This window comes from Chanodichthys erythropterus, chromosome 10, assembly GCF_024489055.1.
Source record: "Chanodichthys erythropterus isolate Z2021 chromosome 10, ASM2448905v1, whole genome shotgun sequence".
NCBI classification, from domain to species: Eukaryota; Metazoa; Chordata; class Actinopteri; order Cypriniformes; family Xenocyprididae; genus Chanodichthys; species Chanodichthys erythropterus.
The window spans coordinates 20,632,624-20,644,602 of NC_090230.1; the positions used below are offsets into that span (position 1 = coordinate 20,632,624).

Sequence of the window (11,979 nt, forward strand, 5' to 3'; positions counted from 1 at the left end):
GGTCATATTGCCTGAGTTCAGATCAGTTTTTAAAGAGGCGTCTTTACAGTAACTATGAGCTTTAGAGGAAAATTAGCTCGTTCATCGACACAAACAGGATGAAGACTGTGAGTTGGGACTGTTATAGTGCAGATTTTTTACATGATTATGCATGCAGTTTTACTTGTGGTTTGTGTCTCTTCTCTAAGCTCTTCAACTCCTTCCTGTCATTTTCCTGTCAGCAAGAACAAAAAATCAACTGTACATTTTTTTTCCTGCTCACATCAGCTGCTATCTGTAATCTACCAAATACGACGGGATTTTAATACGGTTTTTATTATTTGCATATCAAAATCACAAAGCTGCTGCTTAGCTAATAAATGACAGAGTCGGTTGACAGTTGCTTTAGTCTGAGAAAAGAGAAGGAAATGTCGACATCATGACAAAGAAATATGGTGTTTAACATCTCAGCACATCCTGCAGCGCAAAAGGCCATTAAATCCAATATATCTGAGATGTCAAATCTGCGCACAAAAGTTACATAAACTTATATATTGAATATTTGATGTCATTTCACATCTATACCCACTAGTTCACACTATCGAGTGATTTTCTGACACTTTGGGTTTTGGTTGGCCACTATTTCCTGTACAGAAATCTAGTTATGTTGAAAAGTTGAAAACAGACAGCACTATTCCTGTATCTTTTTAGGAAATTCAAACGACACATTAACATGATGCTGTTTTGAACACTATCCATAATGTTCACAGTCCTGTTCCGACAATTCTGATTTACAAATGCATCTGCACACATGCATCATGGTGTATTGTTGGAAATATAATAAAAAATTCAGAGTTTGTTCATTGTAGTCTCAGTCGACTCTTTGTTCTCACTGAAGGATAAGGTCAAGGTTAGCCACCATCCTCAAAGCAGACTTTCATGACTTAAATGACTTCAAGTTCATGTAAGAGTTTCCTTGAACTATAGGCCATATCTCACCTCTAGCTTCTTCCGCTTCTTTCAGTTCTCAGCTCAGTTCTTTGCACTTTTCGTAACATGCGAGTATGTTTCTGTATGTTTCCAGTCATTTTTACAGCATCTATACGCAATTTCAGTTAAAAGTTCTTGTTCTGTTTTAATATATACATGATGAAGTATGTTGTTTTAACGTAATGCAACACATTTATTTCTTTAATTTGCAGGCCGTGGGTTCATCTGCAGACCTTCACCCACATGCAGCGTTTCCACAGAACCTTCTGCATCTCATATCTCCAATAATAGACCCCTGTACCACATCTGACCAAAGACCACATACATCTCATTCTGAGCGGAGCAGGTAATGTGTCACCGTGCATGAAGCGTATCGCATTCGATCTGTACATTAAAAAAGTACTTGTGCAGGACGGCAAAATAGAAAAAAGAAGATAAGAAGCATTTTGCAATGGGAACATTTTCACTATAAAAGTGGCAATGCTGATAACATGCAACCATTCAATCCTCTAGATATTTAAAAGAATACTTTTCATTTATATTTATTGATTTATACCATTTTGTTTGATTATTTTCTGCAACACAAAAGCCTGTATTTATAATTGTTTTGAATATTAAAATGGTCAAATCATTACAAATCTACAAATACAGCACACTGTCACTCTAAACTTTTTTCTAAGCCTGAAAAGGTTGAATGTAACTTGCAAAAATGGCTCAAATTGTGATTTCAGAAACCTGAATATTAATACATGAAATTAACATTCATATGACTTTTTTATAGTAACATGCATTTAGTTTTACTGTCAAAATGTGATTGATTTGTAGATTTTTATATTCTAAAATGAAAATGAATTCATATAAATGAAATGTATATTCTAAAATGGGTGATTCGGTTGCTTCTGTGGCTCACTGATGCTCTTCATCTAGACTAAAGATGCTTTATTGGTGTTAGCGATTCATGGCACATTGAGAACTTTACTGCTTCCTGTAAATAAACATTTAAAAAGCTTTTCACAGTGATGTTTTCGTGTTGAGTGTGAGTCTTGAATGTGAGCCAGGGCCATATGACTTAATCCTAAAGTTCAGATTTAAAATGATAAAATCTTGATTTCTGTTTTATATTGGAACATATGACTAATGACAGACTAACTGGAACAAGCCACATCCTGTAAACACTCTCGAGAAGCATGTGACCAGGAGGTGTGTGTAAATGACAACAGTACAAATCCACAAATCCATTACTTCTGCTTCAGTGGTTTATGACTGCATGCATTAGATGGTCAAAATGGGATATTGAATCCAGGCCTTCGTTTATCACAAGTGTTTGTTTGCAGAACAAATGGCAGCTTGTCGACCTTGTCGATGGCAACCGAGCGGAAACTGAGATCTGATGTTTTGTTCAGTCTCTCAGCAACAAGCAGTTGGATGACATCTGCGCTAGATTATCTTCATATAGGGCTGCACAAAAAGATGTCTGATGCGGGGAGTGTTATTTCCTTACAATCACACAGAACATCTGCTCTATATAAAGTAAAACCATAATAAAGCATTTGAGAATTTAACTTTTTGTGAAGACAGATGTTAACACTCAGAGGACCACTAGGGGGTGTTCACACAGAACTTGTGTCCCTATGCGTGTTTTTAATCTTTTTCTATGAAAATTTGCACTAGATGTATGTCTTTGATCACTGCAAAAATTTGCAGAGGACCATTATAGAAATAATTGGTATATGGTTTTAAATCTGTCTGTAACCTCTAGTGGTGTTTGTTTAGTATGAACTCAATGCATTACAAAGATGCTGCCTGAGAATTTCATATTTTGTATTTGTGTTGTCATCAAAATAATAATAATAAAGAGATTGATGCAAATCTCTTAAGGTAATCAATAAAAAATAGGCCTACACAAATAAATGAATTAAATAGTCTATTATTATCAAATCTATTATTCATAATTCAGTGACTCCAGGAACTCTGGGTCTAAATGATTCTTCTTTTGACATCTGTTTCACTGTATATGTTGAACGTTCACAGCTTTCTTTATTCTTCTGCCCACATCCAGCAATGGTTTCTGTCAGAGATGGAAAGAAACATTCATTTCACAAATTCCTTTTTTTTTTCCTCCTCTGCAAACATGAAAAAGGTTTGTAGAGGCTGACCTGCATCTCAATCAGCTCCCTAGCTTGTGAATCAGTGTATTGTGTAAATTAATGTGACTCTCTGATCAGTGCCCTGACTACTGAACTAGGGCACTGATTGAGATGCACGCTGTGGCTTTCCTAGAGAGACACTACCATCTACTGGTTCCAGTGCTGTGTTTTGTGTATATTGCCTTGCCTGTATGTTCAGGTAAAGAACTGTGTGGTGTGCTTCACGTAATTTTTGTCTGCTTGAGATTTATCTTATTCTCACTCTACGAGTGTCTGTTGTTAACTTTAAAGGGGGGGTTGCATGCGATTTCACTTTTTTAACTTTAGTTAGTGTGTAATGTTGCTGCTTGAGCATAAACAGTATCTGCAAAGTTACAGCGCTGAAAGTTCAATGCACACTGAGATATTGTCTTTTAAAGCTATGGCATTTTATTGCCTACAAAAAAGGGCGGTTTGGACTACAACGAGCTTCTTCCCGGGTTGGTGACATCATAAACCCTTGCTATTAACATAAACACGCCCCCGGGAACACGCAACAAAGTGGGCGAGGCCATGTGGCGCAGAATAATGAAAGCGGAAGAGTTGTTTACACCGAACGCGAGCTGCGCGACGCGACGCGTCAAAAGATATAGAACCCATTATAATCTGTGATATTTTCTACACTGGATGCGGTGCTGAAGACAGTTTCCTGAATCTACACGAGTTTAGTGCTGGATTTACACAAAGACTTTTACTGAAAGATGAAGCAGTTCCCACCTTAAAAGCAGAAGCTGCTGTTTATCAGCCCCAAACTGTAAGTACGTTTTATTGTTTGTCTTTTAAACGTAATGTTATAGTTCTGTTGCTATTTTTAATGCATCTAGGACGTATACAAAGAGCAACTCGTTTTTGCTAGCTAGTTAGCTAAATTCTAGTGCAACAAACACCAACAAACAGTTGTTCATGCTATAAATTAAACGCTACCTTTACAAAAATGCGACTACTCAGGCATGTATTTACTACAGGAAAGCTTTAATCAGGATAAAACTGTATATTGAAAGCTAACAAACAGCAGTGACAGCTTATCTAAACACTTTGACACAAATACTAAATGAAATACCATTCATAAACATCCTTCAAAAGCCGCGATTGCAGAGGTTCTACTTTTTCCTCTTCATCTGGGTCTGATTCGGCTCAATTTGATACAGCAGTGTAGGCGCTATTATTTACTTTCCACCTAAGCGCGTAACTACGAATGGTAAGGGGCGTGGCGTTTCCGGACGCTTCAGCGAATCACGACAGACTGGGCCAGTAACCAACCTGCTGACCAATCTGAGCACATTGCGTATGTCGGAGGGAGTGGCTTCATAGAAGCAGGAAGTCAAACGAGCCGTTCATATGACAGTGGAAACAGAGGTGTAGAATTAAGATAAAATATATGAAAAATACAGCATTTAAAAAAAACGAAGCATTAAGACATGTTAAACTGTGCCCCCAAAACACAATCAAGCCTAGAAAAAAAACATGTAACCCCCCCTTTAAACGTCCACAGTATCAGGTCATCTCTCTATATTTCAGTAACATCAGTGTTTAGAGACAGAATCTCCCTCCATCACTCACACTGACTGCAACAATTTAGAGAAAAATACAATTTTAAGGAAAATTACATGGCAAAACCAACAATTTCTGACAAATACTAAAATATGTGCCCATAATATTTTGATGTTTGGATACATACATTTAAAATCATCTCTTCATGAACCCAAAGCCAGGTGTTTATGCTTTACACAGCTGGTTGGAAGCTCAGTTTACAAAATACTTACTTTACAACTAATATTGCAAATGCGGAATTAAAGAATGTATCCACACTGGAAAAAAGCCACACATGTGATCAGTGTGGGAAGAGTTTTGCATAAAGAAGATCTTTTAAATCATGCCTGCGCTTTCAAAGACACAATGGTGTGAAGAATTACAAGTGCTTTGATTGTGGGAAGACCTATGGGAAGAACCTTGCAAGTGTTCACACTGTGACAAGAGATTCAGCCATTTAGGATCTCTAAATTCACATGAGAGGATCCATAATGGAGAGAAGCCGTATCACTGCCCGAGTTCACGCTGGGTTTTCACCAAATGTGACACAATAAAGGTTTTGAGCAACAAAAGCTCTCTTCCATATAAATTATAGGCCTATTTCATGCAATGTAGCTCTGTCTGTGAATGTAAATGATCTGCAAAGTTGTGAAGCTAAAAGTGCACGATAAATAAAGTTATTGTCTCTCGAAAGAATCTGCTCTGAACCGCTTAAATTCAAATCCCATGTTTGTGATGGCTGGTTACACATTTGCCAAATGCCCACCAATACTTTGACTGGCCCTCAAACACTGTAGATGGTTTGTGTTGTACATATGTCAAGAAGACACTGTTTTCTGCTCTGCAAAACCGAATTCTCTTTGTAAACACATTAATTCAATGTGAGTAGCAGGTAATATGCTGCTTGCAGACACAAGCAATTCCAGACAGTGATACACAGTGATGATGAGACAATGACAAACATCTGTGATATTTAATGAGTGTCCATGGTAACAGATTAATGGCAGGAAACTAGAACAAAGGAAACATGTAACAGAAATTTCGCTGAGATTGGAGTACATTTAGGGTGTGCGCAACAAAACTGAAATTCCGTCTTAATGACCATAACAGCACATAATTACAAGACCATTAGTAAATGTTGAATTAGTTTAAAAATGAAAACACATAAAAGTGTTGTTAGTCTTAAAATGTTACATTACAATGCTGCAGATGAGAACTGATCTTTGAAAAACTGCAATCTGAGATCATGATGACAGTCTGACATATCAACATGTAAGTTCTTGCAGACGTAAAAGCAGAATGTTAAAAAATGAAATTACTGTACTGTAAAGAAAGTGAACAAAATTGAGATCTGATCTAGATATTTACAGTCAGGACTTACTAAGTACATGCTAAAAATTAGCACTGAAAAGGTGTGGACAGTTATTTTTGCGGCTGACACTAGTGCATTTGTAGGAGTTTCCCTTTCAGGCACAAAATTTATGGGAGGAAGACTATTTAAACAAATCACGCAAAACAATTTACTAAGGTTTACTGAGGTGATTACATGTCATCTGGATTATGTGAATTCACATCAATTTCATATTTACATGCAATGCAGGGATTCCCCAACTTTTTTGTCAGCTGAACCTCTTTGACCTAATATATTTACTTGAAGTATCCACTGAGATTTAAAGTGAATAACTTAGATCAATGATAAAATTCAGTCCAGTAGAATTAAATTCACGGTTCTCCAACGTCTGTTACTGGTCACATGCAGTTAAGCCTAAACAAATAGAATATTTTAGTTTTTTTATTGTTTCATTTTGGTTATTTTACATTTATGATTTAATTAGTAGCTTTTCATTAAATTCACAAAAACCCTGCAGCTCCATCACAAACCCCAGTCTGAGAAACCCTGACGTAATGTAATATTTAATGCACTTCATGTCGTTAACAAAGAATGGATTGTTTTCTTTGTATTTTTATATCAATATGGCACAATTATCATATTCAAATCAATGTGATAAACGAGTTGGGTCAAAACTAATCAAAAAGTAATCCAAAAGTAGCCAGATTATATCAACTTAAAAAAAAAAAGAATTTAAAAAAAATTCTAAATTACACTTTAAACTTAAGCATTGGGTTTCAACTTACTCCTAATGATACAAAACAACAACAACTTTAAAGCGGTTAAAAAATAAATGACATATCTTGCTAAAATGCGATTATAAGCAGAAATGGACCATGGTGAAAATATTTAGACCGTTTGTGAACCCTGTTTTGTTTTAATAGTTGTTCTAGTACTGCTGCTCTTCACCGACAGCTGAAGTTGACAGACGACAAGAACAGTCCTCTGTAGGTTGTATAGACCGTCCCATTTAACAACGCTCAGTGCGACCTGAGCATTTGTATTGGAACATAGCCTGCATCTCAATGTGCATATCCAAATATGTGACATTAGTAACATTCAACACAATTTAGGGTGGATAGGATGCACATTGGGATGCAGGGATCATTGACATATAATAAACACCTATTGTGTATTATAATGTCTATGGCAGGGATAGCTTTGGCTTGATCAGTTGTCGCCTCGCAGTGATTACGTCACCATGACGCCATCAGTCTGCAGCATCTGGTGAGTTGAGCAGTTCACGGTGCAGCGAATATTTATTTAATAGTAAAGTAACTATAAGATTTATGCATTGTTTCAATCGGGTACAACACTATATTTGCGCCTGGCGACGAAAAAAAAAACAAATAGCAGAAAACGATGTATGTCAAATTCAGGATGGTTTTGCTGTTTTGCGTTTTTCTTTGTAACGTTACGTGTTTGGAGTGATTATGTTATTGTTCCCGCCGAATGTCATTTGTCACAGTATGAACATATGAGGTGAGGGGATGGGAAGTGTTTATACAGTTTTATTCTACCTCTATTTACCTTTATTATCATTAGGATAAGGTTTTATGAAAATTGCCAGTTTATGCACACTTAGACTAAATTATGTAATTCCTTTATTCTTTTGTAGGTATTAGAAAATCGAACTAAGCTATTTAGATTTCAAGTCATTTGGACTTGTTAAACTTTAATTTATTTATTTACCTGTAGCTTTTCATGAAATGCTGAAAGGAAGCAGAAGAATTGCTGTTAACAGTGTCATGTGTAGCCTATTTCTTTTGATGTAATATTTTACACATCTCAGATTGTTAGAAATAATATGTATATGGAATAACAATAAAACACTTAAAATCAATGAACAAAAAGTCTGCTAAAAGACAAGTTGAATAAAGTTGAACTAAGTTGGAATTTTAATTATAGTATTTAGTCATAATTTCGATATTTGTTTGTTCATATGACTATACTGCAGATAAAGGTAAGAATAAAAAATGTATGTGAGTTAAAATAATAATTTTAATAACTTCTTTAATTATTTTTCATTTTACCAGATTTGCTCTACACAGGAATTCCCCTTTAATAAATTCTGAAATATTCCCATTATCTTACAAGTGAAGAACATGAATGATCCAGAACCCTACCGAATAAAACATGAAGACATTGAAGAACAAGGTTGGTGTTCATTCATTCTTGATTCTACATTAATGATGCTGAAGAACATTAAGGTTAAAAAACTTTAAGCAGTTCATCAGATTTAATGGTTGTAGATAGAAAATTCATAAAGGTGCTACAGGGGATGTTTTCGTCGACTGAGAATCCAAAGACTGTTAGTGGGTTTTTGAAATGAGCACATGCGTAAGAACAACCCCCCTCTTTCACAGCTCATTTCGAGGGAACGCCTCCCAAAACTCATGCGCGAGTATTGGAACATGAGTGTTTACCACCGGCATTCACTGTGTCGTGTTAGTGGATTCATTATGTCGGACTCACCGCAGGTAACTAATAATCTGCAGTTGTTACTCCTGACAAAAACATTGCATGCGGCGCCTGGAGCGCGCTCGTCTCTCACAAGGAACGTCATGGCAGTGATTGACAAGCCAGAGGGCCAATCGTTTGTGTTATGATCATTTGGCTGATGTTTTTAAGGCCCTACCTCGTGCACAGATGATGTATATTAATATTATTCCTTTCAGTGCACCTAATAAATAGTGTTTTATCAGTTAGTAAAGACAGTTTCAAGTAATATATCGCAAAAATGGATAAAACAAAACATCCTCTATAGCACCTTTAAGAGCTGTGAAATAACAGTTAAAGAAGCAAATAATATACAGGATACTTTCCAAAAAAAAAGGGGTACAAAACGAAGCCTAAAACTAAGCTTTCTTTTCTTTAGTTGTAAACAAATGTAGTGTAAAGAGGTTTGAAAAAAATTCATATTGATTGTTAAAATCAGCAGGTCAGACTAAATATTTTAAGAGCTGTGTTATTTTATATCTGTTTCACAATCATATTACTAAAATATTAAACCATTTTCATGCTTATTAACTCTTTTTCAGCCATTGACAGAATTTTTCGTAATTTATGAGATAACAGCTGTGTCAAAAATCACATAGCTTACTCTATTGAGTTAAGTAATTACTTCACAGCAGTAGTATAAAATGTAATCTGGAAGTATATTACATTTGCCATGCTTTCATCATGTGACCTGTCCGTTGTGTGCACACTTCAGAATCTTGCTGGAAGAAGTAGGTCATCCAGGGACTTTTTGCCTACTTTTTTACGAGTACTGTGAATTCGGACATACTTCTTTTATCACATACTGTTTTTAGCCAACATTTCCCTGCCATTGATTGCATTTTCTGGCTTACCGTGTTTACACTTAATCATTGTTCTGAATCTGATGCGCATGTAGTCTTTGAAAAAGTAAATTTTCAAGTAATAAAAAATAACATCCCAAATAATTTCTGGCGGATTGTGGGCGAATGAGATAAATCATTAAAATCGTGTTGATTTTAATAAAGACACAGAAGTCTGATTTCATGGTAAAATGCAATGAAAGTGCATCACTCTTTTACTTTCATTTTCAACAACAACATGTATCTCTTAAGGGAAAAAAACAAAGAAAACATGCATCGAGCACATCCTGGAGGTCATTATACACAAAGGGAAAACCTATGAGATATTGCTTAATACCTTCACAGCTTTAATTTAAAAATGTTAAGATTGTGTATATTTTTGTTTCTGCTGTCATATCAGTGTTCATCTGTGTTCCTTTTTTTCTCTTTTGTTTTAGACCAGAAGGAAGAATATGAGGAGAGTGAAGAATTTACTGAAGTTAAGGAAAAACAGGATGTCAAATCTGTAAAACAAACTTCAAGCCACACACTGAAAAGAAGAGCCAAACAATCTTACACCTGCACTCAGTGTGGAAAGAGCTTTTCACACAAACAAAATCTGAAACATCACACAAGAGTTCATAGTGGAGAGAAACCTTTCACATGTGATCAGTGTGGGAATAGTTTCACACGAAAAGGATCTCTTGAAGATCACATGAAAATCCACACTGGAGAGAAGCCGTACACATGTGAACAGTGCGGGAAGAGTTACAGACATGCAAACACTCTTAAATCACATCTGCGTTCTCATTCTGGAGAAAGACCATATACCTGCGATCAGTGTGGTAAAACGTTTTTAAGGGCTGAATCCCTGAAGAGCCACTTCAAAGTTCATACAAAGGAGAAGCCTTATGTTTGTTCTTTGTGTGGAAATAGTTTTAGTCGACTGAACGTTTTTAAATTACACCAGAAAAGACACAGCGGTGTGAAGAATCACATATGTTTTGATTGTGGAAAATCCTTTATTAGAGATGCTGAACTGAAACAGCACCAGAAGACTCACACTGGAGAAAAACCTTACAAGTGTTCACACTGCGAAAAGAGTTTCAGTCAGGCAGGACACATGAAAATACATGAGAGGATCCACACTGGAGAGAAGCCGCACACATGTGATCAGTGTGGGAAGAGTTTCACACATGCAAACACTCTTAAATTACATTTGCTTTCTCATTCTGGAGAAAGACGGTATAACTGCGATCAGTGCAGTAAAACATTTGTTAGGACAGATTGTCTGAAGAACCACCTCAAAGTTCATAGAAAGGAGAAGCCTCACTTGTGTTCTTTGTGTGGAAAGAGTTTTACTCAGCTGGTTGCTTTAAAATTAAACCAGAAAAGACACAGTGGTGTGAAGAATCATGTGTGCTTTGATTGTGTGAAGACATTATTACAGATGCTGAACTGAAACTGTACCAGAGGATTCACACTGGAGAAAAACCTTACAGCATCTTTAAAAATACACGAGAGGAGCCACAGTAAATTGAGGCTGTATTACTGTGGGACGATTTTTTTGTAAATAAGCTTCTCTACTCAGTCATACAAAAACCACATTTTTAATGCGTTAAAATCTCTCTTACATAAAAAGTTACAAAGAACCATCATCCAGTGTTGCCAACAATTTCATCCATTTCATTAGATCTGATTACTTGACCACTTCAGACATATTTACCAAATGCAGATGAAAGATTTACTATAATGATAGGGAAATATTTTATGATTTTGGCAAGTATAAAGGTGATTATTGTGTTATTCCCAATGCCATTACCATTTGCACATGTAAAGTATTTCATTCTAAATGAGGTATCATTAAATAATTAATATTTTTACACACATTTGTTTTTGGTTAATGCTAATTTATAAATATGCTTTTGTCCATTGTTAGATTGTGTTCTTATTTATACATCACTTCATATCAATATTTAAAATTGTATTGGTATATGTAGAAATTTACATAAGATTTAAAAATGTTTTAATATTATTAATTCATTTTAACTATAGTGTAATGTTGATATATACAAAATATGAATCTCCAATGCACGTTTACGAGAGCACCATGACGCATGTGTGTTGGGTTGATGCGAGAGACGTGTCAACACAGCTTGTGTGTGTGTGTGTGTGTATACGAGGTGTTGTGTGAACGCACATTGGGGATTAATATTTTGTAAAGGTGGTAATTTATTTATTTATTTTGCACAAACAATGCATTTGCATCGCATTATAAAATTGAGGATAAACCACTGGAGTCACATGGATTACTTTAATTATGTCTTTACTATCTTTCTGGGGCTTAAAAAGTGGTAGTTGCATAGACTTTCATTGGAGGGACAGAAATCTTTGGTTTCATTAAAAAGATCTTCATTTGTGTCCTGAAGATGAACAAAAGTGCTATGGGTTTGGAATGACATGAGAGTGATTGATTAATGACAGAATTTTATTTTTTGGGTGAACTAACCCTTTAATAAAACTGCTATGATAGAAAGGTCAATGTATTGGTCCTATTAAAAGATAAACAGAAATCATCTCTCAA

The 11,979-nt window shown here is 35.6% G+C and overlaps 1 protein-coding gene across 3 annotated transcripts; it reads left to right on the plus strand.

Moving 5' to 3' along the window:
* Positions 1-47: 47 nt before the first annotated feature.
* LOC137027892 (oocyte zinc finger protein XlCOF6-like) lies at positions 48-11,218 on the plus strand. Of its 3 annotated transcripts, XM_067396493.1 has the most exons (4): positions 48-107; positions 1,182-1,315; positions 8,112-8,232; positions 9,854-11,218. In XM_067396493.1, exons 3-4 carry the CDS (start codon positions 8,181-8,183, stop codon positions 10,855-10,857), a joined length of 1,056 nt encoding a protein of 351 aa, XP_067252594.1. In that variant the 5' UTR covers positions 48-107; positions 1,182-1,315; positions 8,112-8,180; the 3' UTR covers positions 10,858-11,218. The 3 variants fall into 3 exon arrangements, with proteins under 3 accessions (XP_067252594.1, XP_067252596.1, XP_067252597.1); XM_067396495.1 differs by lacking the exons at positions 48-107; positions 1,182-1,315 and adding an exon at positions 7,278-7,302; XM_067396496.1 differs by lacking the exons at positions 48-107; positions 1,182-1,315 and adding an exon at positions 7,488-7,557.
* The last annotated feature ends 761 nt before the right edge of the window (positions 11,219-11,979 follow it).